Source organism: Chiloscyllium plagiosum, chromosome 38 (assembly GCF_004010195.1).
Source record: "Chiloscyllium plagiosum isolate BGI_BamShark_2017 chromosome 38, ASM401019v2, whole genome shotgun sequence".
Lineage (NCBI taxonomy): Eukaryota > Metazoa > Chordata > Chondrichthyes > Orectolobiformes > Hemiscylliidae > Chiloscyllium > Chiloscyllium plagiosum.
The window spans coordinates 12,566,832-12,592,104 of NC_057747.1; the positions used below are offsets into that span (position 1 = coordinate 12,566,832).

General features: G+C 46.0%; 1 protein-coding gene across 1 annotated transcript in view; it reads left to right on the forward strand.

The window, feature by feature from the left end:
- The window catches only part of fuom (fucose mutarotase), a 41,878-nt gene extending 17,492 nt beyond the window's left edge, over positions 1 to 24,386 (forward strand). The window contains 2 exon segments of the mRNA XM_043678613.1: positions 24,107 to 24,205; positions 24,354 to 24,386. Of these exon segments, the coding sequence (XP_043534548.1) occupies positions 24,107 to 24,205; positions 24,354 to 24,386 (132 nt within the window).
- The last annotated feature ends 887 nt before the right edge of the window (positions 24,387 to 25,273 follow it).

The window sequence follows — 25,273 nt, forward strand, 5'->3', positions numbered from 1 at the left end:
GTCTCTGGTACACAGTGACAGGTCAGTGTCTCTGGTACACGGTGACAGGTCAGTGCCTCTGGTACACAGTGACAGGGCAGTGTCTCTGGTCCACGGTGACAGGTCATTGTCTCTGGCAACGGTGACAGGTCATTATATCTGGTACACGGGGACCGGTCAGTGCCACTGGTACACAGTGACAGGTCAGTGACTCTAGTGCATGGTGACAGGTCCCAGTCTCTGGTGCAAGGTGACAGGTCAGGTTCCCTGGTACACGATGACAGGTCAGTGTCTCTGGTACACGGTGACAGGTCACTGTCTCTGGTACACTGTTACAGGTCAGTGTATCTGGTACATGGTGACATGTCAGTGTCTCTGGTACATGGTGACAGGTCAGCGTTTCTGATGCATGGTGACAGGTCAGTGTCTCTGGTACACAGTGACAGGTCAGTGTCTCTGGTGTACGGTGACAGGCCACTGTCCCTGGTACACGGGCACAGGTCAGTGTCTCTGTACGTGGTGACAGGTCATTATTTCTGGTACACGGTGACAGGTCAGTGTATCTGGTGCACGGTGACAGGTCAGTGTCATCGGTACATGGTGACAGGTCAGTGACCAGTATCTCTGGTACAACGGGACAGGTCAGTGTATCTGGTGCACGGTGACAGGTCAGTGTCTCTGGTACACGGTGACAGGTCAGTGTCTCTGGTACAAGGGGACAGGTCAGTGTACCCGGTGCACAGTGACAGGTCAGTATCTCTGGTGCACAGTGACAAGTCAGTGTATCTGGTACACGGTGACAGGTCAGTGCCTCTGGTACACAGTGACAGGGCAGTGTCTCTGGTCCACGGTGACAGGTCATTGTCTCTGGCAACGGTGACAGGTCATTATATCTGGTACACGGGGACCGGTCAGTGCCACTGGTACACAGTGACAGGTCAGTGACTCTAGTGCATGGTGACAGGTCCCAGTCTCTGGTGCAAGGTGACAGGTCAGGTTCCCTGGTACACGATGACAGGTCAGTGTCTCTGGTACACGGTGACATGTCTCTGCCTCTGATGCAAGGTGACAGGACAGTGTTTCTGGTCCACGGGCACAGGTCAGCGTCTCTGGGTACACAGTGACAGGTCACTGTCTCTGGTCCAAGGGGACAGGTCAGTGTCTCTGGTGCATGGTGACAGGTCAGTGCCTCTGGCACATGGTGACAGGTCATTATTTCTGGTACAAAGTGACAGGTCAACGTATCAGGTGCATGGTGACAGGTCAGTGTATCTGGTGCACGGTGACAGGTCACTGTCTCTGGTACATAGTGACAGGTCAGTGTATCTGGTGCACGGTGACAGGTCAGTGTATCTGGTGCACGGTGACAGGTCACTGTCTCTGGTACATGGTGACAGGTCAGTGTCTCTGGTGCACGGTGACAGGTCAATGTATCTGGTACACGGGGACGGTCTGTCTCTCTGGTGCACGGTGATAGGTCAGTGCCTCTGGTTCACAGTGACAGGGCAGTGTCTCTGGTCCACGGTGACAGGTCAGTGTTTCTTGTACACGGTGACAGGGCAGTGTCTCTGGTACACGGTGACAGGTCAGTGTCTCTGGTGCACGGTGATAGGTCAATGTGTCTGGTGCATGGTGAAGGTCAGTGTCTCTTGTACACGGTGACAAGTCAGTGTCTCTGCTGCATGGTGAAGTTCAGTGTCTCTGGTATACGCTGACAGGGCAGTGTCTCTGATGCATGGTAATAGGTCCCTGTCTCTCATGCACGGTGACAGGTTCACTGTCTCTGGTACACGGTGACAGGTCCCTGTCTCTGGTGCATGATGACAGACCAGTGTCTCTGGTACTCCAGTGTGCGTAATTGACTGTCCTCCTCATGGGGGTGGGCTTCCTTCCTGATCTCAGAACTCTGTCGACTAAAGAGTTCAACATTAGGCACTGTAGGCCCCTGGCTGGCCTAGTAATGTTCAGACCACTGCCATCTCCATTTCAGGTCTCAGAGGGGCCCAAACCTTCAGCCTCCTGTACTCAACCATAAAGGAGCTTTTGACCAAATCCACCTCTTTCCCAACAGAGTGGCACAGCCCAGGGATCGATCTGTAGAATCCAAAGAACTGCTACTGTGTGGAAACAGGCCATTCGGATTAACGAGTCCACACCGACCCTCAGGAGGACATCCCACCCAGACCCATGCCCCTATCCCTTCTTTGTAACGGTACATTTCCCATGGCTAACGTACCTAACGTACACATCGCTGAACACTGTGGACAGTTTCGCACGGCCAATCCATCTAACCTGCAGATCCTCGGCCCATGGGAGGAAACCGGAGCATCCAGAGGAAATCTACGCAAACGCAGGGAGAATGTGCAGACCGGTATTTGGCCTATAACCCAGAGGCCGATGGAGGAAGCCATCCTCTGCTATTTTAGGGCTCCCAATGTCATGTGCAGGCTGATACAGAAGGTGAAGTCATTTGGGATCTGCAGTGAGCTGGTAAGGTGGATACAGAACTGGCTTGGTCACAGAAGAGTAGTGGTGGAAGGGTTTTTCCTCACGGGAGACCAATGCAGTTCCGCAGGGATAGTGCTGGGGCCCCTGTTGTTTGTGATGTAGATGAATGATCTGGAGCAGAATGTAGGTAGTCAGATTAGTAGCTTTGCAGTTGACACAAAGGTTGAAGGAGCTGTGGACAATATGGAGGATTGTCAAGGATACAGCAGGATATATAGATAAACTGGGAACTTGGGAGGAGAAATGGCAAATGGAGTTTAATCTGGACAAATGGATGGTAATACATGCTGGAAAGTCTAATGCAGAGGGGAAGGGTACACTAAATGACAGAACCCTTAGAAGTTGAAAAATGTGGTGCTGGAAAAACACAGCAGGCCAGGCAGCATCAAAGGAGCAGGAGAATCGACATTTTGGGCATAAGCCCTTCTTCAGGAATGAGGCTGGTGTGCCAAGCGGGCTGAGATAAAAGGAAAGGGGCAGGTAATTTGGGGGAGGGGCGCTGGGAATACCCTTCCACCTATCGTATTCCCAGCACCCCTCCCCAAAATTCCCTCCCCCCTACCTTTTATCTCAGCTTGGCACACCAGCCTCATTCCTGAAGAAGAGCTTATGCCAGAAACGTCAATTCTCCTGCTCCTCGGATGCTGCCTGGCCTGCTGTGTTTTTCCAGCACCACATTTTTCAACTCTGGTCTCCAGCATCTGCAGTCCACACTTTCTCCTAGAACCCTTAGAAGTGCCAACATATCACGGCATCTCGGTGTACAGACCCATAGTGACACAAGTGGATAAAGTGGTCAAGAAGGCAGACAGCATGTTTGCCCTCTTTGTTAGGGGCACAGAGTGTAACATTGGCAAGTCATGCTGCAACTGTATAAAACTTGAATTAGGCCACATTCAAAATATTGTGTACGGTTCTGCTCATCACAATACCAGAAGGATGTGAAGGCTTTGGACAGAGTACAGAAACAGTTTACCAGGACATTGCCTCGTTTAGTGGGTATTAGCTATGAGGAAAGATTGGACAAACTTGGTTTGTTCTCACTTGAACTTTGTAGGGCAAGGCGGAGACATGATAAACATTTACAATATTCAGAGAAGATTTACAATATTAAGAGAAGCCTGGATAGAAAGGATAGTTGGAGTCTTTTGCCCAGGGTAGAAATATCAATTACCAAGGAACAGAAATTTAAGGTAGAAAGGGTTAAGTTTAAAGGAGATGAGAGAGGCAAGTTTTCTTCCACAGAGAATGATAGGTGCCTGGAATTCACTACCAGAGGAGGTAGTGGAGGCAGGTACAACAGCAACGTTTAAGAGGCACCTTGATAAGATTTATGGATAGGCAGTGAATTGAGGGATACGGGACGGCACATAGACAAATGGTTTTTAGTTTAGACAGGCATCATAGATAGGCATAGGTTTGGTGGGTCAAAGGACCTGTTTCTGTGCTGTACTACTCTTTGTTCTAGTAATTAATACTGAAAACAATTAGAAAGCAGAATGTGCTGGAGAAACTCAGGAAGTCTGGTAGCATCAGTGGAGAGAGACACTGAGTTCACGTCTCGAGTCTGGTATGACTCCTCTTCATTATTGTGGTATTATATTTGAAGCATTAACTCCGTGCCTCTGTACAGATGCTGCCAGACCTCCCGAGTTTCTCCAGCATGTTCTGTTTATTCTTTGCAGTATTTTGGTTTTGTTTAAAATTGTATTGGCAAATCTGTTGGAAATCAGGATGATATAAATCTACTTTATTTATGTGGCACCTTTCCCAACCTCACGATATCCTCAAAGCATTTAACACCTACTTTTAAAGTGTAGTTACTGTCGTCTGGGGATATCAGTAGCCAGTTTATGTACAGCAAATTTCCTCAGATAATGTCAATGAAGAGATAATTATTCACCTTTGGATGAGGTTGGCTGAGGTTGGCTAATCAATGTCTAATCCCCGAACAGTATCATGGGACTTTTTTACGCCTGCCTAAGAGGACAGCAGGATCCAGAAAACACCATTTTAACTGAAAGCTGGCCACGTCGATAATGCAGCACTCCTTCAGTACTGCAGTGCTGTCAGTCTGCAGTGTCAGGTTCTGGAGTCAGATTTGAAACTACAGCTGATTGAGACGAACACAACCTTACTGACCTTCCAGTGCATCACTGAAGAGGAGAGGTTAGGGAGCTTTCTTAATTCATTAATTAGTGAAAGACAATTTAGATATCATATCACCCATCAACTTTTCAGGCCCCCTCACCCACCAACTTCTGAAGAATTGGCTGAATTGTGAAGAAGAGAGAGAATGTTGCTGATTTTCTTATTCTCGCTGTCTGAGGGGCATTAAAGGTAAATATACCACCCTCACTAGAGCACCGTCTGTAATCAGTGCTGTGGGGATGATACATTCCCACTAACCCATGCTAGTTCCCCTTCTCCCAGAATGTATTTGTGCTAAAAATCAGACTTTTCTTTAATACTTTCATAGGAAGTGGGTCTTGGTAGTAAGGCCAGAAAATGTTGTCCATCTTAAATAGCCTTGAGCTGAGTGGCTACTTCAGCCATTGCAGATTGCTGTCGGTTTGGCCAGATTAAATAGCGATGGCAGATTTCCTTCCCTGAAGACCCAGATGGGCTTTAGAGTAATTCTTTACCGAGACTAGTTTTACATTCCAAATCTATTAATTGAATTTAAATTTCACCTGCAGTGGGATTTGAACCCATGTCCCAGAGCATTACTGTTCTTAGACTGTCATCATTAAACAGCGATGAAGGGGTTAAATATCTTTTATGCGTGCCTCCATTTCTTGTTTTTTTGACAAATATTACTGATGCTAATGGATTTTCTATAGAGTGCAATTAACCACTACTAAATATAAACCAGATGTTTGAATTCTTCCGAGCATACAAGCTCAACAGCAAAGTAAGCATCAGTCAGATCATCTCTCTCCTGACTAACATACCTCAATTAGTGATCAATGATACTTTGTGCTGAACTTGGCCCTAGCTGTAATTACCTCATCCCCCACTCCCTCTATAACATCTGCAGAGTAATAAGCACAATATCCTAAATGAAGTATTTACGTGGCAATATTTCTAGTTTCCGTCCTGTTGTCTCTCCCATTTGTGTTTATCGAAAAGGCAAATGATGTTTCAACATCAGAAAATTATCTGAGTTTATTTTGATTTATTCATTCGTGCGATGCAGGCAGCGCTGGTGAGGTCAGCACTTGTTGCCCATCCTGACTGCACTTGAGGAACTGGTGGGGAGCTGCCTTTTTGAATAGCATTAAAAACCTCCAACAGGTTTATTTGGAAGTACAAGCTTTCAGAGTGCTGCTCCTTTGTCGGGTAGCTAGTGAGGCAGGACATGGAATTTGTAGTAAAAGATCAAAGTATTGTACAACTGATGTGACTTATTGAACAAACCCAGATTGCTGTTAAGTCTTTTATCACTTAGAATGGGGATTTAGGTTTTGATTGATTAATATGTAACTTCCTGAACTTCTTTCAAGTCACAGCCCTGAGATAACTTAAAGCTTTATCAGTAAATAAAAGGTGACATCTCAGCTCAGACAAGGCATTAAAGGTGTGATGTTAGAGTCTGTCTGTATTGTAGACTGGTTCTAGTTCCAAAGTAGGAATTTATAAAATGTTGCATGATAGACTGCCTACACATTGTGTGCTGTTTTAACGAAATAGAATGTATCTGAAAATATAATTCTGCGAATGCAAATTCACCCCGTAGATGGATATGTGTGTGCACATGCGTGTGTGAGGAGGGTGAGAGAGAGAGAGAGTGTGTGTGAGTGTATATATGGGGAGGGGGTCCATGTGAGTGTCTGTATGTGTGTGTGAGAGTGTATTGTATAGTGGGGTCACCTGTAGACATGAACCCAAGATCCTGGATGAATGTTTGAATTGCTACAGACCTTGGGTGTCGGGCACACTCACAATGCTGTTAAGAAGGAAGTTTCAGGATTTTGACCCAGTGACACTGAAGGAACGGCAATATATTTCCAAGTCAGGGTGGTGAGTGGTTTGGAGGGAATTTGCAGGCAGTGGTGCTCCATGTATCTGCTGCCCTTGCCCTTCAGGAAGCTGTCATGATTTTGGAAGTAATTGTTGAAGGAGCCTTGGTAATTTACTGCAGTGCAGCATATACACACTGCTGTTACTATGTGTCACTTTTGAATGGAGTGTGTATTGGAAATGATGGATGGATGATTCCAATCAAGCAGCTGCTTTATCTGGAATTGTCTTGAGCTTCTTGAGTGTGTTGGACCTGCACCCATCCTGGCAAGTGGGAAGTGTTCCATTACACAGCTGACATGTGGCTTGTAGATGGCGGACAATATTTGGGGCGTCAGGAGTGAGTTACTCGTTGCTGGGTTCCTGGCCTCTGACCTGCTGTTAGAGTCACTGTGTTTGTATGCCTAGTCCAGTTCAGTTTCTGGTCAATGTTAGCTCCAATCATTTTCAGAGTGGGGATTCAGTGACAGTGATGCCATTGAATGTCAAGGAGAGATGGTTAGAGTCTTGTTTGAGATGGTTATTGCTTGACACTTGTGTGGCATGAACCTTACTTGCTACGAGTCAGCCCAAGTGTGGGTGTTGTCCAGGCCTTATTACATATGGATAGCAGCAGCTTCCGTGTTTGTGGACTCCTGAAGGAACAACATCCCTGTAGGTTTCATTTAACCAGATGTCAGTGCTTAATTAAACTGCAAGATAATGGATTAGACTACTTTCATTACAGAGAACATAATCACGGAACAATGGACAGGATAAAGTATGAGGGTTTGAAGAGTTTAGAAGAATGACACTATTAGTACCTTTGACATTAGCGCAGCTTTTGGGGTGAATTTTATCTGCGGTCTTTTCATTCAGTGACAGTGTATAGCATTCCGTTTCCCAGAACAGTCATTATGATGGTGGGGAGGCTGTATAGCCTGTAACTATGCATTCCTTCCCTGCTTAATGTATTCGACTTGTTGCTGGAATGTCATATACAGTAGGGGACCTCCATTCTGGTTTCTCGTTCCGTACATTACTACTGAGTTTTGAGAAGGTTTGTAGCTCAGGTTGAGGTCCTTGATGTAGGTTTGCTCGCTGAGCTGGAAGGTTCATTTTCAGACGTTTTGTCACCATGCTGGGTAGCATCTTCAGTGAGCCTCCAGACAAAGCACTGCTGGTGTTTCCTGCTTTCTATTTATACATTTGGGTTTTCTTAGGTTTCACTGATGATGTTACTAGTATGGTGATGAAACATCTGAAAATGAACCTTCCAGCTCAGCGGGCAAACCTACGTCCATACATTACTTGCAGTTCCCCTCGAGGTTCTCACTTTTGCATCCCCTATTTCCTAATCTGTGTGCCGTCCCTTGGTAAAATAATCTGATGACATTGCATTTTTGCAGCCTGTTTACTATCAGACTAGAGTTTCTCTAGTTAAATATTGGGATGGCTGAAACCATTGTCTTTGCTTCCCACCACAACATGTGCGTGTGAGTGTGTCTGTGACTTCCAAATACACAGTGATAATGTCAGAATAGTAATGCATAACCTGCACACGGGAGAATGTAGAGAAAACGAAGGCGGGAAAAGAAGTAATCATTTTTATTTTTGGACATAATAGTAATTTTTTTTCTTTCATATTGAAGCCTTAAGAAAGAAGTTTCGAAAAGTTGCTCCTGAGATGAGGCTACCATGAAACACCAGAAGTGTCAGCTCCGATAAAATCCATCTATGACAGTTGCAGGCTACACGTGTCACAATTCCTCATATTCAGTTTCCCCAAACGTGGATTTGGACTAAGCGTATGATTTTCGAGTTTTTAAATAGAAATTGAATATTCTACATTTTTATGTTCTCATGAAAGAGGCATGGACCATCTTTAAATGGTCAAGGGTCAATTCAAAGACACCAGAATTCTGGACGGTACATTGTCAGAGACTGAAACTTTAAGCAACCGAAGGAGATCATTTGACTAACCACAAAGGAAACCGTTTTCCCAGCATCTACTCTCTCCACCTCCCTCAGAGTTGTATATGTTTCAGTAAGATTGCCTCACGTTCCTCTAAATTCCATCACCGTCCAAACTCCTCAACCCTTCTTCATCAGACAACCTTCTTCACCTTGGGAATGAATCCAGTGACCCTTCTCCGAATTGGCTGCAGGACACGCCTCCCATAAACGAGATGACCAAACCTGTTAATGTTTCACACCTCGATCAGATCCCCCTCAGTGTTTCTAGCTGGAAGAAAAATGACCCTCATCTACCCAGTCTCTCTTCATAGCTGAATTGCTCCAATCCAGGCAACATCCTGGTGAATCTCTTCTGCCTCATCTCTCCAGTGCAATGGTTTATGTACCATGGCATGTATATTCTAACCCTTATGACTAGAGGAGTTGGATTGCAATAATACTTTCCAGTTCTGCTTTCTCTTGCATTCCACACAACCATTCCTCCTTCTCTGTCTCTGTCTGTTTCTCTCTCCATTTCTTACTCCAGGAACAAAGGCCTGAGATTCTAGCTCTTACCATCAGCTTGAGCTGGTGCATGCTTTGGGAAGACTCAGTTCCTCCACTTTCAATAGCCATTTTTCAAAAAGAGACTACTTGTGGGACATGTGTGTGACACTGACTATGTCAGCAGTTATTGTTCCCTGTGAGGGCCAAGGTGAATCGCCTCATTGAACCGCTGTAGGGAATGAGGGTTAGGTACATCCATAGTGCTGTGAGGAAGGGAATTCCAGGATTCAAACCCAGCAATGGTGAAGGAATGGAAATGTAGTTCCAAGTTAGGATATTGTCAGATCCACGCGCTCTCCCCGTTAGCCCACACCCCACTCTTGGCACCTTCCCCTGCCACCGCAAGAAGTTCAAAACCTGCGCCCACACCTACCCCCTCACCTCCGTCCAAGGCCCCAAAGGATCCTTCCACATCCGGCAGAGATTTTCCTGTACTTCCACACACATCATCTACTATGTGGTCTCCTCTACATCAGGGAGACAGGATGCCAACTTGCGGATCATTTCAGAGAACATCTCTGGGACACTCCCACCAACCAACCCCACCGCCCCGTGGCTGAACACTTCAACTCCCCATCCCACTCTGTCAAGGACATGCAGGTCCTGCTCCTCCTCCATTGCCAATCCCTAATCACCCAATGCCTGGAGGAAGAACACCTCATCTTCCACCTCGGGACCCTGCAACCACGCAGGATCAATGTAGATTTCACCAGTTTCCTCATTTCCATCCCCCACATTATCCCAGTCCCAAGCCCTCCAACTCAGTGATGCCCTCTTGAACTGTCCATCACCTTTCCATCTATCCACTCCATCATCCTCTTCTCCTTCTTCCCCTCCTTCATCTACCTATCGCATTCTCAGCTATCTTCCCCCCAACCCCACACCCGAAATTTATCTCTCAATACCCCCCGGCCCACAAACCACATTTCTGATGAAGAGCTTATGCCCGAAACAGCGACTCTCCTGCTTTTCAGATGCTGCCTGACCTGCTGTGTTTTTCCAACACCAAACTCTCGGCCCCAAATTAGGATATTGTGTGTTTTCAGGGATGTTTCCATGTATCTACTGTCTTTTTCCTTTCTCATTTTTTCCTGGAGTCACTATCTAATAGCCTTCAACTCACTCATTTGAAGAAGCTCAGAACCAGGGAATTCCTTACTTCTCACACATTACCCACAGTCCTCCATTTTTTTCTGTGTTAAACTAAATTCAACATTGAGACAAGCTAATATGCTCAATTCACAGTAATAAACCTAACACATTGGAAGCAAGTTTGAAACAGCTTTGATTCACTCTGAGAGCTAACAAGGTTGAACTATTGACCTACAAAGTAAAACGAACATCAAGCATCCAAAAGGAAAGCTGAGGGACTCCAGATGAACAGGCAACAGCGTCAAATATATTTGTCAGAGATGGTAGTATGCTTTGTGCATGAATAGTTGGTAAGGACTGAGTTGTTAATGTTCAGAGTTTATCGTCCTGAAGCTCTGGATCTCAGAGCCCTTATTTCCATAAGCTCGCCTGTGGGAAATCAGAGAATCCTTTCGGTATGGAAGCAGGCCATTCTACACCAATGAATCTACACCAACCCTCCGAAGGGGATCCCACCCAGATCCACCCCTACCCTATCCCTGTAACCCTGCATTTCACATTGTTAGCATGCACATCCCTGGACAGTTTAACGTGGCCAATCCACCCTAAACTGTACGCCTTTGGACTGTGGGAGGAAACTGGAGCACCCGGGGGAAACCTGCAGAGACACAGGGAGAGTGTGCAAACTCCACACAGACAGTCACCGGAGGGTGGAATTGAACCCAGGTCTCTGGAGCTGTGAGGCAGCAGTGCTAACCACTGAGTGCCCACTTGCAAGAAATAAGACTTCAATTTCAATTTTTTAAAAAATTAGGTCATCATTTTTTCAGTATTTCCTCAAACCCTGCCTGAGGTAGGAATTGTTCGGGTAGGTTCAGAAATGGGACTTGTTATTTTGCCCAGAAACCCAACATTCCCATTGCAAAAAAAAATTGCTGTTTTACCAGCACACTGAGACACTTTCTCAGAAGGCAGCAATGAGTAAAATACATGACACGATGCCAGAATTGGCGCAGGGAAATTCGGTTTGTATGGTTTGGGAGGAACAGGATCGTAGTGAGTTGCCCAGTTTGGATGACAGGGTGATTTTCCTTTTCTGTTCAAATCACCTTAATCCTGTATCACAGTACTGACAAAAACCATTGCCTCTCGTCGACTTGAATAAGTGTCCAGAAATTATGGTATTATTTAATATGCATTAACATTATTATTCATGGAAAAGTAATATCAGGCAGTTTTCTTTCAAGTGTGATACCGAAATGATGATATAAATCACATTGAAACCATATACATATGAGTCATAACTATACACAGCAGAACAGTTCTCGAACTTGCTTATCCCATTAATTCTGAATGGATACCTGGTTTTTTGAAGAGAATTGTCCTTTCAAGCAATAAAGTGGTCCCTTACATAAAGGAGAATTTCCTGGTTACAGTCTCTTCGGCTTGATATTCCCTCGAGGGAGAAAGTGAGGACTGCAGTTGCTGGAGATCAGAGTCAAAACGTGTGGTGCTGGAAAGGCACAGCAGGTCAGGCAGCATCCGAGGAGCGGGAGAGTCACCGTTTCGGGCACGAGCTCTTCACATTCCTGATGAAGAGCTCACGCTCGAAATGTCGACTCGCCTGCTCCTCGGATGCTGCCTGACCGGCTGTGCTTTTCCAGCAGCACACGTTTTGTTAATCACTTGACGCAGACAGGCTCAGCCCCGTTTCAGTCATTTTTAGAATAATTTCAACCAGAAACACTTGAATGAAATGATCACATTTCTGATTAGTCCAGGATAACCTGAAGTAAGACTCTGGTGTCAGCCCAAGTTGTCAAGCATGGTCAGACAGAAGATAGACCACAAAGAAAATTGTACTAGCTTCCACTCTTGAACAATCCAAATCTGCTGAGTTCTTTGGGGCATGCAGGTGGACATCACCTTATTGTCAAAGCAATGAACGGAGCTGCTATGTGAATGAACGTGGTCCCTCCCTTTTGTGGAGAGGAGACCTCGAGTCTCTAGCCACAAAATAAACAGCAGGATACGTGCCAACATAGATTGCTAAGAGATTACAGAGGCCATCTATGGAGCATTGCTGAGCCTGCGATCACTAGGTTATGATACGTCAGCGGATAGTTTTTGGGTGATGGGAAATGCCTTTGCCCACCTTCTGCTCATTTTCTGCTATTGAGCTGCAGTGAAGAGCTCACATCCTTTCTCTGCCTGAGTTGGGAAGTCAAGACTTCCATCTCTGTTCAGCCTATTTCCATCCGTCGTGACTCCACGGAGCAGCTCCGTGGAGAGAGCTGCATGCTGCTGACCACAGAGAGACCACTTCCTCAGCTATCTTGAACCTTCTCCTCCCAACACTCTTGCCGTTCATCAGTTGCTTGAGAGAGCACCAGCTTGGAGGGTCTAAGGAGGGACTGAGTGTCCTTAAAAGGGACGCCCCACAATCAACCTGTTCTGTAATGAACATGTTGTTATAGTATTTAATTCAGGCTCCGATGGTAATCATTGGTATCACGACAGAGAGTAATCAGGCCATTTGGCCCATCAAGGAGAAAGTGAGGACTGAAGGTGCTGGAGATCAGAGCTGAAAATGTGTTGCTGGAAAAGCGCAGCAGGTCAGGCAGCATCCAAGAAGCAGGAGAATCGACGTTTCGGGCATGAGCTGATTCATTCAAAGTCATTTGTGGCACACTTACCTCATTCCTGAAGAAGGGCTCATGCCCGAAACGTCGATTCTCCTGCTTCTTGGATGCTGCCTGACCTGCTGCGCTTTTCCAGCAACACATTTTCAGATTTGGCCCATCAATTCCACAACAACCGTCCAAAGAGCATCCCACCCAGATCCATCCCTATAATTCCGCATTTCCCATGGCTAATCCACCTAGACTGCACACTACGGGCAATTTAGCACGGCCAATTCACCATAACCTGCACATCTTTGGACTGTGGGAGAAGACCAGAGCACCCAGAGGGAAGCCACACAGACACAGGGAGAAAACGCAAACTCCACTCAATCATAATTGAACCTGGGTCCCTGGCACTGTGAGGCAGTCGTGCTAACCACTGAGTCACTCTGCTGTCTGTAAAGGGGCCTGGTTTAAATTGAACAGTCCTTCATCCTGCAAACCTGAGTGAAAGGGAGTTGTCAGCTGAAAGTGTCTTTTATAGTCAAATAAAATCTGGAAATCTGAAACAAACACAGAAACTGCTGGAGAAACTTAGCAGGTCTGCAAGCAGCATGGAGAGAGAAACAGAGTCAATGTTTTAAGAATGTTATGACTTTTCTGAAAAGAGAAAGCACTGGTGAGCTATGATCTGGGGAGCTGACAGTGTATGTTACTGAAGTCCTATTTTTGCAACAGAGAATATCCCTGGCATTAAAGTTCTGTGTAGTTGGTGGATAATCTGGTGTGGGCTCCCTGAGTTAAGCGTTTCCAAACCTGCTGAATAAAGTCAGCTTCAGGCCAAGAGCATTTTTCTTGAAGGATTGCAGAGATTGCCAGTTCATTTCATGTGGGATGCCTGCACATTTGTTGGATTTGAACTCAGGTTACTGAAGTAATCACACTCCGTTGCATCAATTCCGTTAAAATGGAATGGAACTGAAATTTGGGCGGTTTCTATAAAACGGGGATGATCCCCAAAGGCAGCTATCCTCTTGGATGGTGGGTTGAAATTATAATCTAATGTGTGGTCCTTTCTCCTGTAGCCAGGGAATTGAAATGGCCCTCACTCAGTATGTGGACCCTCAATGGAATTTGTTTTGAATTATTAAAACAAAACTTGTTGAGATTAAGCTAAAATGGGGTGGATATACCCATCTATTCTCTCTCTCTCTCTCTGTCTTCTCTCCAGGACACAATTTATTACCATATGGTTACAGATTCCAGAAATGAGAATTAAGCAGTTTGATTCCATTAATTTTTATCCTGATTGAGATGGAATCTTGCTAATTGGGTTCTGACGTCTATAACTGACGTGAGCTGTGTACATGAAGTCCTGAATTTCAACCTTGAGGATATTTCAGTGATCACTGTGCAACTTAGAACAGAATAGAATAGATAAGTTATTTATTGTCATGTGTACTTTTCCATGAAAGATACAGTGAACGTCTTAAAAGCCCCTCCTCACGGCGCCTACATTAATGACAGAATCACACATCATAATAAAAAAAGAGGAAAATTAAGGTGATGCTCATCACAGTTCAGTTAACAGTTCCTGGGCTGGGGGTAGCCGATTTAAGAATGATGGAATATCCTGAAGACACAGCCAGGATGAGACTGCCATTCAGGGATCTGGATACTAGCCCAGAAGCCTCCAACAAAGAATATCGGCATGCCAGGCCGAGATCACCAATCCTGGACAAGACCGCCTGCCAGGCTGCTGGAATACCTGGACACTGAAGATAAAGAAAACCTCCACACAGGGACAAGATGACACCAAGTGAGACCTCCACACAGGGAGACGGTCACACCGTGAGACCATCGCATCGTGAGACTGACACACCATGAGACTGCCACACCGTGAGACTGTCACACTGTGAGACTGACACACCGTGAGACCATCGCATCGTGAGACTGACACACCATGAGACTGCCACACCGTGAGACTGTCACACTGCGAGACTGACACACCGTGAGACTGTCACACCGTGAGACCGTCACACTGTGAGACTGACACACCGTCACACTGTCACACCGTGAGACCGTCACACTGTGAGACCGTCACACTGTGAGACTGTCACACCGTGAGACCGTCACACTGTGAGACTGACACACCGTCACACCGTCACACCGTGAGACTGTCACACCAGGAAAACAACACACAGGGAGACCGCCACACCATTAGACCCTCACACCGTGAGACCGCCACAGAGTGAGACCATCACACTGTGATACCGTCACACCGTGAGACCGTCACACCGTGAGACTGTCACACCGTGAGACTGTCACACCGAGAGACCGTCACACCATGAGGTCCTCACACTGTGAGACTGACACACCGTGAGACCGTCACACCGTGAGACTGTCACACCGTGAGACCGTCACACAGTGAGACTGTCACACCGTGAAACCGTCACACCGTGAGACCGTCACACAGTGAGACTGTCACACCGTGAAATCGTCACACCATGAAACCGTCACACTGTGAGACCGTCACACCGTGAGACTGTCACACTGTGAGACTGTCACACCGTGAGACCGTCACACCGTGAGACTGTCACACTGTGAGACCGTCACACCGTGAGACTGTCACACCGTGAGACTGTCACACTGTGAGACCATCACACCGTGAGACCGTCACACCGTGAGACTGTCACACTGTGAGACCGTCACACCGTGAGACCGTCACACAGTGAGACCATCACACCGTGAGACCGTCACACCGTGAGACCATCACACCGTGAGACCATCACACCGTGAGACCGTCACACCGTGAGACCGTCACACAGTGAGACTGTCACACCGTGAGACTGTCACACCGTGAGACTGTCACACTGTGAGACCGTCACACCGTGAGACCATCACACCGTGAGACCATCACACCGTGAGACCGTCACACCGTGAGACCGTCACACAGTGAGACTGTCACACAGTGAGACCGTCACACCGTGAGACTGTCACACTATGAGACCATCATACCGTGAGACCATCACACTGTGAGACCGTCACACAGTGAGACCATCACACCGTGAGACCGTCACACCGTGAGACCGTCACACAGTGAGACTGTCACACTGTGAGACTGTCACACCGTGAGACTGTCACACCGTGAGACCGTCACACCGTGAGACTGTCACATCGTGAGACCGTCACACCGTGAGACTGTCACATCGTGAGACCGTCACACCGTAAGACCGTCACACAGTGAGACCGTCACACCGTGAGACCATCACACAGTGAGACCATCACACCGTGAGACCATCACACCGTGACACTGTCATACAGTGAGACCATCACACAGAGAGACCATCACACCGTGAGACTGTCACACAGTGAGACCGTCACACAGTGAGACCGTCACACCTTGAGACCATCACACCGTGAGACTGTCACACCGTGAGACCGTCACACAGTGAGACCATCACACAGTGAGACCATCACACCGTGAGACTGTCACACAGTGAGACCATCACACAGAGAGACCATCACACCGTGAGACTGTCACACCGTGAGACCGTCACACCATGAGACTGTCACACCGTGAGACCGTCACACAATGAGACCGTCACACCGTGAGACCGTCACACAGTGAGACCGTCACACAGTGAGACCGTCACACCGTGAGACCATCACACCGTGAGACCGTCAGACCGTCACACCGTGAGACCGTCACACCGTGAGACTGTCACACTGTGAGACCATCACACCGTGAGACCATCACACTGTGAGACTGTCACACCGTGAGACCGTCACACTGTGAGACTGTCACACCGTGAGACCATCACACCGTGAGACCGTCACACTGTGAGACTGTCACACCGTGAGACCATCACACCGTGAGACTGTCACACCGTGAGACCCTCACACCGTGAGACCATCACACCGAAAGACCGTCACACTGTGAGACTGACACACTGTGAGACCGTGAGACTGTCACACTATGAGACCATCACACTGTGAGACCATCACACCGAAAGACCGTCACACCATGAGATCCCCATACCCTGAGACCCCCACACTGAGAGACTGACACACTGTGAGACCCCCACACCGTGAGACCCCCACACCGAGAGACTGACACACTGTGAGACCCCCACACCGTGAGATCCCCACATCGTGAGACCGTCACACTGTGAGACTGACACACTGCGAGACCCCCACACCGTGAGACCCCCACATCATGAGACTGTCACACCATGACACCGTCACACCGTGAGACTACCACAAAGGGAGAACACCATGCCAGACTCAGACTGCCGTTCTCCACCTGGGCCTAGCTGCGGACCTGAAGCCTCAGCCTAGCTGTGGAGGCTGGTCTGGAGCAGTCTGCCTGGGTGTTGTTCCTCACTCAGTGGATGACCCCAGGCTGGGATAGAGCAGTGTCCAGTTTGTACTGGTGTTGCTGCTGCTGCCGTCAGAGGCCTCTTCTGTCCCCAGCCACCATCCAGGCTCAAAGACAAAAAAAAAAGAAAAGGGGTTAAAAAAAAGCAAAAATAAAAAGGGAAAAAAGTCTGTTAAGTTTCTTTCTGTTAGAAGCTCTGAAACACAATTGTTTCAGAAGGGGCTATAACATATATTTTAAGCATTACTTTGTCGTTTGGTGTGCTAAATTCCCTATGACTATGCAAAACCTTTGTCTTTTCTCCATACGTTACTTCCCACATTGTAATATGGTTTCACACTGCCTAGTCTAACATCAGCAGTGTGTGTACAGTGTGCATGTAGAGAATGGTTGAGGCAAGGCTTTAATGCCATACATACTGAAAACACATGGAATCATTTGTGACATCAATATTGACCTGAAGTTTGTACAAATTCCAGACAAATTGGTATTGACCTAATTAAAGTTGAAACCCATACATATTTCCTGACTTCTTGTAGCCATGAAAGGGGTTGGTCATTAGTTTCAGGCCCCTTCACATTACCCAGCTCATATTGAACAGTACAACCTTCTCTTTTCCAAAAAACAAAATCCCAACCATGTTTTGTTTCTGTTACAAGGAGTTCTAACACGGAGATGGTAAAGTTAAAAGAAGCAATGAAGTCTCCTTGGTAAATGGGATTAAGGAATCCCAAGGCATTTTATAGGTATATAAGGAACAAGAGGGTAGTGAGGGAAACAGTAGTTTCATAAAGCAGAAAGTGTATATAAGGAGCGAGAGGAAGTGGGTCCTTAATGAATACTTTGATCGCTGTTCACCAAAGGAGAAGGACACGGTGGATGATGATTCTAAAGAGAGGTATGTTGATACTCAAGGGCATGTCGAAATAAAAAAAAGGTTTTGGTTGGTTTGAAAAGCATTAAAGTAGACAAGTCCCCAGGCTCTGATGGAATCTACCCCAGAATGCTGATGGAAATGAGGGAGCTAATCGCTGGGACTTTGGACAACATGTCTATCTCCTCTTTAGACACAGAAGAGTCCCAGGGGACTAGAGAATAGCCAATGTTGTTGCTTTGTTTGAGAAGGGCAACAGGGATAATCTGGGAAATACAGGCCTTCCATGAGTGATAGGGAAACTATTGGAGGAGATTCTGAGGTAAAGAATCTATTCACATTTAGGAAAGAAAGGTTAAAAATAGGCAACATGTGCAGGGAAGGTTGTGTCTCACAAACTGAAGTTTTTTTTGAGGAAGTGACAAAGATGACGGGTGTGGGCAGAGCAATGGATGTTGTCGACTTGGGCCTTTGACAAGGTCCCTCATGGCAGGCTGATACAGAAGGTGGAGTCACATGGGATCTGTGATCAGCTGGTAAGATGGATACAGAACTGGTTTGGTCACAGAAGAAAAAGAGTAGCAGAGGAAGGGTGTTTTTCTGACTGGAGATCTGTGACCAGTGTTATTCCTTAGGGATCAGTGCTGGGACACCTGTTGGTTGTGATATATATATATATATATAAGTGATCTGGAGCAGAATGTTGGTGGTCAGATGAGTAGGTTTGCAGATGACACAATGTTCGAAGGAGCTGCAGATAGTGAGGAGGATTGCCAGAGGATACAGCAGGATATAGAATAGGCTGGAGACTTGGGAGGAGAAATGGCAGATGGAATTTAATCAGGACAAACGGGAGATAATGCATTTTGGAAGGTCTGATGCAAGAGGTAAGTATAAAGTATATGGCAGAACCCTTAGAAGCATTAACATCTCGAGGGATCTCGATGTACAGGTCCACAGTTCCCTGAAAACAGTAACACAAATGGATAAGGTGGTAGAGAAGGCTTATTGGCAAGCTCATCTTCATCTAATGGGCCATAGAGTATAAACATTGGCAAGTCATGTTGCAGTTGTATAGAACTTTAGTTAGGCCACATTTAGAATATTGCACACAGTTCTGCTCACCGCACTATCAGAAGGACATGAAGGCTTTGGACAGAGTACAGAAATGGTTTACCAGGATGTTGCCTGATTTGGAGGGTATTAGCTATGAGGAAGATTGGACAAACTTAGTTTGCCTTCACGTGAATGTTGGAGACTGAGGTGCGACCTGACAGAGGTTAACAAATTATGAGAGGCATGGATGGAATTAATAGTCGGAGAATTTTTCCCAGGGGAGAAAACAATTTCCTGGGGGATATAGGTTTAAGGGAGAAGGGGGTAAGTTTAAAGGAGACGTGAGGCATTTTTTTTTCCACAGAGGGTGATAAGTGCCTGGAATGCACTGTCAGAGAAGGTGGTGCAGACGGATACATAGCAACAGTTAAGAAACATCTTGACAGAAACACAGATAGGCAGGGAATTGAGGGATATGGACTGCATAGAGGCAAAAGGGTTTTAGTTTTGAAAAGGCTTGGTGGGCTGAAAGGCCTGTTCCTGTGCTGTATTGTTCTTTGTTGTTTGTTCTTTGTTATTGATACCTGTGAAAGAGGCATAATGAGAGTGTTTCCCACAATTCTGTAGGACCTGTTTTATTCAATCTTTTCCTATTGAATATTTTCCATTTTAACTCTCACTTAAACAACTCTTAGTCGATTTCTGGAAGCGAATGGCTATGATACAAACTAAAATGTGTGTTGAAAGATCACTGCATATTTTCCCTCCTACTGTTAGGTTTCCTGTTTCCCCAGACTTAGTCATTAGATGAGGAATCTGCCCGAGGCCTTTTTGTATGTCACTGTGTAACCAGCCTGTGTAGAGTAGCCTGGGATGAATCGGCCTCTCGTCTTCCAGCCTTGTAGCCACAGAAGTCTCGTTTATTCTCAGTATCTCCCAGTAGTCCATCTCAAGATTGGGAATCGTGGGGCGGTGTGTGTGTGTGTGTGTGTGCACTCACACACGCACATGTGTATCTGCGTGTGTGTGTATGCGTGTGTCCATGTGTATCTGTGTGTGTGCGTGCGCGCATGTGTGTATCTGTGTGTGCACGTGCGCACATGTGTATCTGTGTGTGCGCGTGTGCATGTGTGTATCTGTGCATGTGTGCGCGCGCACGTGTGTATCTGTGTGTGTGTGCGCACACGCACATGTGAATTTGTGTGTGTGTGTATCTGTGTGTGTATATCTGTGTGTGTGCGCGCGCGCATGTGTGTGTGTGTATCTTTTTGTGTGTGTATCTGTGTGTGTGTGTATATGGGTTTGATATGGTTTCACATCATCATAACTCTTTGTCTTAATATCTCAGATAATACCAGTCCATTTTAAGACAATACTAACAAACATTCTGAATTTTCTCAATTTCAGTCTTGGATGAAACTTCGAAATATTGTGCTTTGTTTAAAACCTTTAGTAGGAGGTATAAAAATTCTCTTCATGTTATTATCCTCTGATATATTGAACCAAACCATGGCCCAGAGATTACCCCGAGTCTGCCAATGCTCGATGTTTTTGGTTCTGTAAGAGCTTAGATTCAGTGTTGAGTCCTGTCCACTTGCTCGTTAGTTCCAAATGAGCAAGATCACGATGGGAAGCGCAAATCTGAATTCTAACCCTCACAGCACAGGCGAGCTGACATTAATCAGCTCCGTCATTTCCAACTTGCTCAACCCCCAGTGAGCCGTCCCTTGGCAACTCTCCAGCTGGCACATGAAATTTGCATTAGTTGAAGCTTTTTGTCTGGTTATGATAATATTAACGACATGATTAGACGCTGCCAAGTTTGGCCATTAAATCCTGTCGATCAGACTCATTGAACAGGCACCCCATGGGCCCCTGTTGCTATGTGTGAGGTTCCAAATACCAGAACGTGGGAGCAGAGGTTTTGGCAAGGAGCTGCTCATCCAATCAGAAGCCACTTACCTTCAGCGATAGGGTTCCTCAGCAAGGGAGAGAGCGTGAGTCAGTGTGAGAAGGAGTGAGGGAGGTATACAGTGATTAAGGGAGGGAGGGACAGAGAGTATGAGTGTAAGGGAGAGTGTGAGGGAGTGACTGATTAGAGAGATACTATGGGAGGAAACAGCACGAGAAGAGTGACTGTTCAGGGGAAAAATGGTTGGGGGAGAAGACAGGAGAATGTCAACCATGATGGAATGGTGGAGCAGTCTTGATGGGCTGAATAGCCTCATTCTGCTCCTTTCTCTTCTGATCTGATGGAATGAAGATGGGGAAGTGTGAAAAGCAGTTAATAAGTAGAGAGAGTTTGAGAGATTGAAGGAAGGAGTGTGGAAGGAAAATAGATATGTGAAAGCGAATATGTGAGAGAGGAAAAGGATGAGAGAGTGAATGTGTGAGGGAGGGAGTGAGGATTAGGAGCCAAGAGAGGGGAGACACAGAGGATTGGGGAAAAGTTGAGAGTTCAGAGGTTGGCAAGGTTATGTTCAAATAGAAGATAATGCAAAATATTTAAACTCAGAGAGGAGAACAAACATCTTGAGGAGTGTATCTGAGCCTTAAGCCTATTTCCTCTGCTATTTCCATCACCTACAGCCAGACCCCACCACCAGAGGTTTATTTCCCTCCCCACCCCTATCTGCGTTCTGCAGAGACTATTCCCACTGTGACTCCTTTGTTAGGTCCAAGCCCCCCACCAACCCACCCTCCACTCCCAGCACCTCCTTTCCCACTGCAAGAGGTGTAAAACCTGCACCCACACATTCCCCTCCATCACCTCCATTCAAAGTCCTCCATCCCACATCCGGCAGAGATTTTCCTGCACATCTAAACACCTTATCTACTATGTCCATTGCTCTCAACGTGATCTCCTCTATACTGGGGAGACAGGATGCCAACTCGCAGAACATTTCAGGGAACGTTTCTGGGACACACACATCAAACAACCCTACCGCCCTGTGGCTGATCAACTCCTCCTCCTCCTCCATCCACCAAATCCAAGCCACCCAATGACTGGAGGAAGAACGCCTCATCTTCCTCCTTAAGACCCTCTAACCACACAGCATCAATGTCGATTTCACCAGTTTCCTCCGTTTCCCTGTCCCCATCTCATCCCACATCCAATCCTCCAATTTGGCATTGCCTTCTTGAACTGTCCTACCTGTCCACCTTCCTTCCTACCTATCTGCTCCACCCTCCCCTGCGACCTATCACTATCAACACCCTTCCCCTCCCCCCCCCCCCCTCCCATTCCTGTTGACATGTTCGTTTCTGGGACACACACATCAAACAACCCTACCGCCCTGTGGCTGATCAACTCCTCCTCCTCCTCCATCCACCAAATCCAAGCCACCCAATGACTGGAGGAAGAACGCCTCATCTTCCTCCTTAAGACCCTCTAACCACACAGCATCAATGTCGATTTCACCAGTTTCCTCCGTTTCCCTGTCCCCATCTCATCCCACATCCAATCCTCCAATTTGGCATTGCCTTCTTGAACTGTCCTACCTGTCCACCTTCCTTCCTACCTATCTGCTCCACCCTCCCCTGCGACCTATCACTATCAACACCCTTCCCCTCCCCCCAACCCCCTCATATTCCTGATGAAGAGTTTATCCCGAAAAGTCAACTCTCCTGCTCCGCGGATGCTGCCTGACCTGCTGTGCTTTTCCAGCACCTTACTTTTCAACATTGATCCCCAGCATCTGCAGTCCTCACCTTCTCCTTAAACCTATTGTCTTACTAACAAAAATCCCAAGAGAATCATAAGTAATTGTGATGCAAGGTGTAGTACAAGAGGTTAAGTCTGACCTTGTGATATGCCAATGAGATGTAGTATACCTCATCACAGGAAGTGATGTAATATCACATGATCTTGCAGTTTTGCAACATGTTTCTTGACTAAATTTATGTTTTCCTCAGTAGACTCTGTAAAGATTCTTTAGAGGCATAAGGAGACCAAAAATATTATAGAAAGAAATGGTGTAGGTGAAAGGAAGGTCATCTATGGGGTGCGGCCAAATGTTTCTAACAGTGGCAGTCCTGTTAGGACTGTCAAGAGTTACAACATCCATCTTATACTCTTAGACAAAATGGAGGTGCTGTTCTGCTTGACACTAATTGTCACATGCAATGAACAAGATTTCCTATTTTGTATACATCTTCAATGTTTTCCTGTAGATGATCGAGAGAAAAAAAATAAACCTTCAAATTTAAAGATTAGATTCCCTACAGTGTGGAAACAGGCCCTTCGACCCAACAATTTCACACCGACCCTCCAAAGAGTAGCCCACCCAGACCCATTTCCCTCGAACACATGGGTAATTTAGCATGGCCAATTCACCTGACCTGCACATCTTTGGATTGTGGGAGGAAATCAGAGTACCCAGAGGAAACCCATGTAGACACAGGGAGAATATGCAAATTCCACACAGTCACCTGAGGCTGAAATTGAACTCAGGCCCCTGGGACTGTGAGGCAGCAGTGCTAACCACTGAGCCACCATGCCGCCCGTAAATGGTAAAGTTGCCTTGGAAGTAATTATTTCAATAAATAACTGTTTGTCTTGGCAGAGTAACATTGTGGTAAATGAATTGTTTTTGCAAATGAGCTAAATGGTTTCAATTAAAACACTTCAGTGACCTAATATTGCTCAGCTAGATAAACATCCTGATATTTATTTGAATCCCCCTTTTGGGTGAGGAAAGTCACTGAAAAAGAATTTTCTTGCAGAGAAAGGATTTGAGGATGGTTTGGATGAAGGTGAGTGGGTTGTGGGACACCCCCTTTTTATTGGGAAAGGAGAGGATTAATCCAAGCTAAGGGAATACCATTGAATTCCTTTGATTAAATAATAGTCACAAAGCTCACTCACCGGGAAGGACACTCACTCCAGGGAATGGAGCAGGTAAAATATTGGTTGGAACATGCCAGCAGATAAAAGGAAGAAATTGCATATTGTTACGAATTTTAAAAAACAGCTAAACAAATAGAAACAACGTAAATTTTATGCAAAGATCATGTGCTGATGTGAGTGATTATCCATTAACATGCTGCAATATTATTATAACTTAGGCAGCCGTAATGGACCTGGTGAGCAAGGATAAAGAAAAGGGCGTCCGCACTCCAGTCTGAGACAAGTATCAGGAATTATTGTCCAATGCTGGTTGTGGAGTAAGTAAATATCCACAAACACTCCTAATCTCCTTCCCTTCTCTGGGCCAACAGTAGTTTTTTTTTCCCTGTCACTAAATATAGAAGGAGCTAGGAGGAGATTTTGCATTTGGTAATGTCAGTGATTTAAAAAAAAAATTATTCGCAGGCCGTGGGCATTGTTGGAAAGACTAACGTCTAGTACCCATCCCTCATTACCCATGAGTCATTGCTGCTGAGCCACCTTTCTGAACCGGTGCAGTTTGTTTGTATGGTGTAGGTATACTGTCACCGAAGTATTTCCAGGATATTTACTGAGTGCTGATATAAGAAGGATGATATATTTCCAAGTCGGTAATGGTGAGGTTGTGGCGTTTACGTGTACTATCTGCCCTTGTGTGAGCTGGTAGACGTAATTAATGAGGTGTTTAATGGTGAGAAGTTCATGTTTAATAGTTGGAAGCAAGTCCATTAAGCATTTAAGATGGTTTAAAGGTCGATAAATACGTTGCTTGGATTTTAAACCAGAAACATCTCGATATTGCCCGGAGTGGTAGCAGATACACAACAAATTGACAACATCACAACAGAGGTCACCAGCTTGGAAGGTACTGTGGAAGGAACATTGGAGGGTCGCTGCAGTGCATCTTGTCAGTGGTACACACTGCTGCCATCCTACTTCGGCGGGGAACCGTGTTTAAAGTGGTGGATGGTGTGACAGTCATGTTATGAATATAATGCTTTCATTGGTCAAATATATTGAATAAACAATATATGATGTGTAACAAGGTCTTAATAAAAGAATGGGTTCAGCCTAGTTCAATATTTATAAATGACGATGGTTTTAAAATTTGATTTACATACAAAAATTTAAATCAGAAAAGAAAGCCATTATACAGGGCAAGATTTGGAGGTTGTTAGTGCACACTCTGCAAAGGCTTATCATTGCCACTGAATCCAGAAATTGGAGAATTAAGGGCACAAGGCAATATAAAGTTTATATTAAATGGTAGCAGCTAAATAAGATGATTCAGTACAATCCAAAAGATGCATTTTACTCCATGGCCTTCGCATCTTGAAAATTTGGCG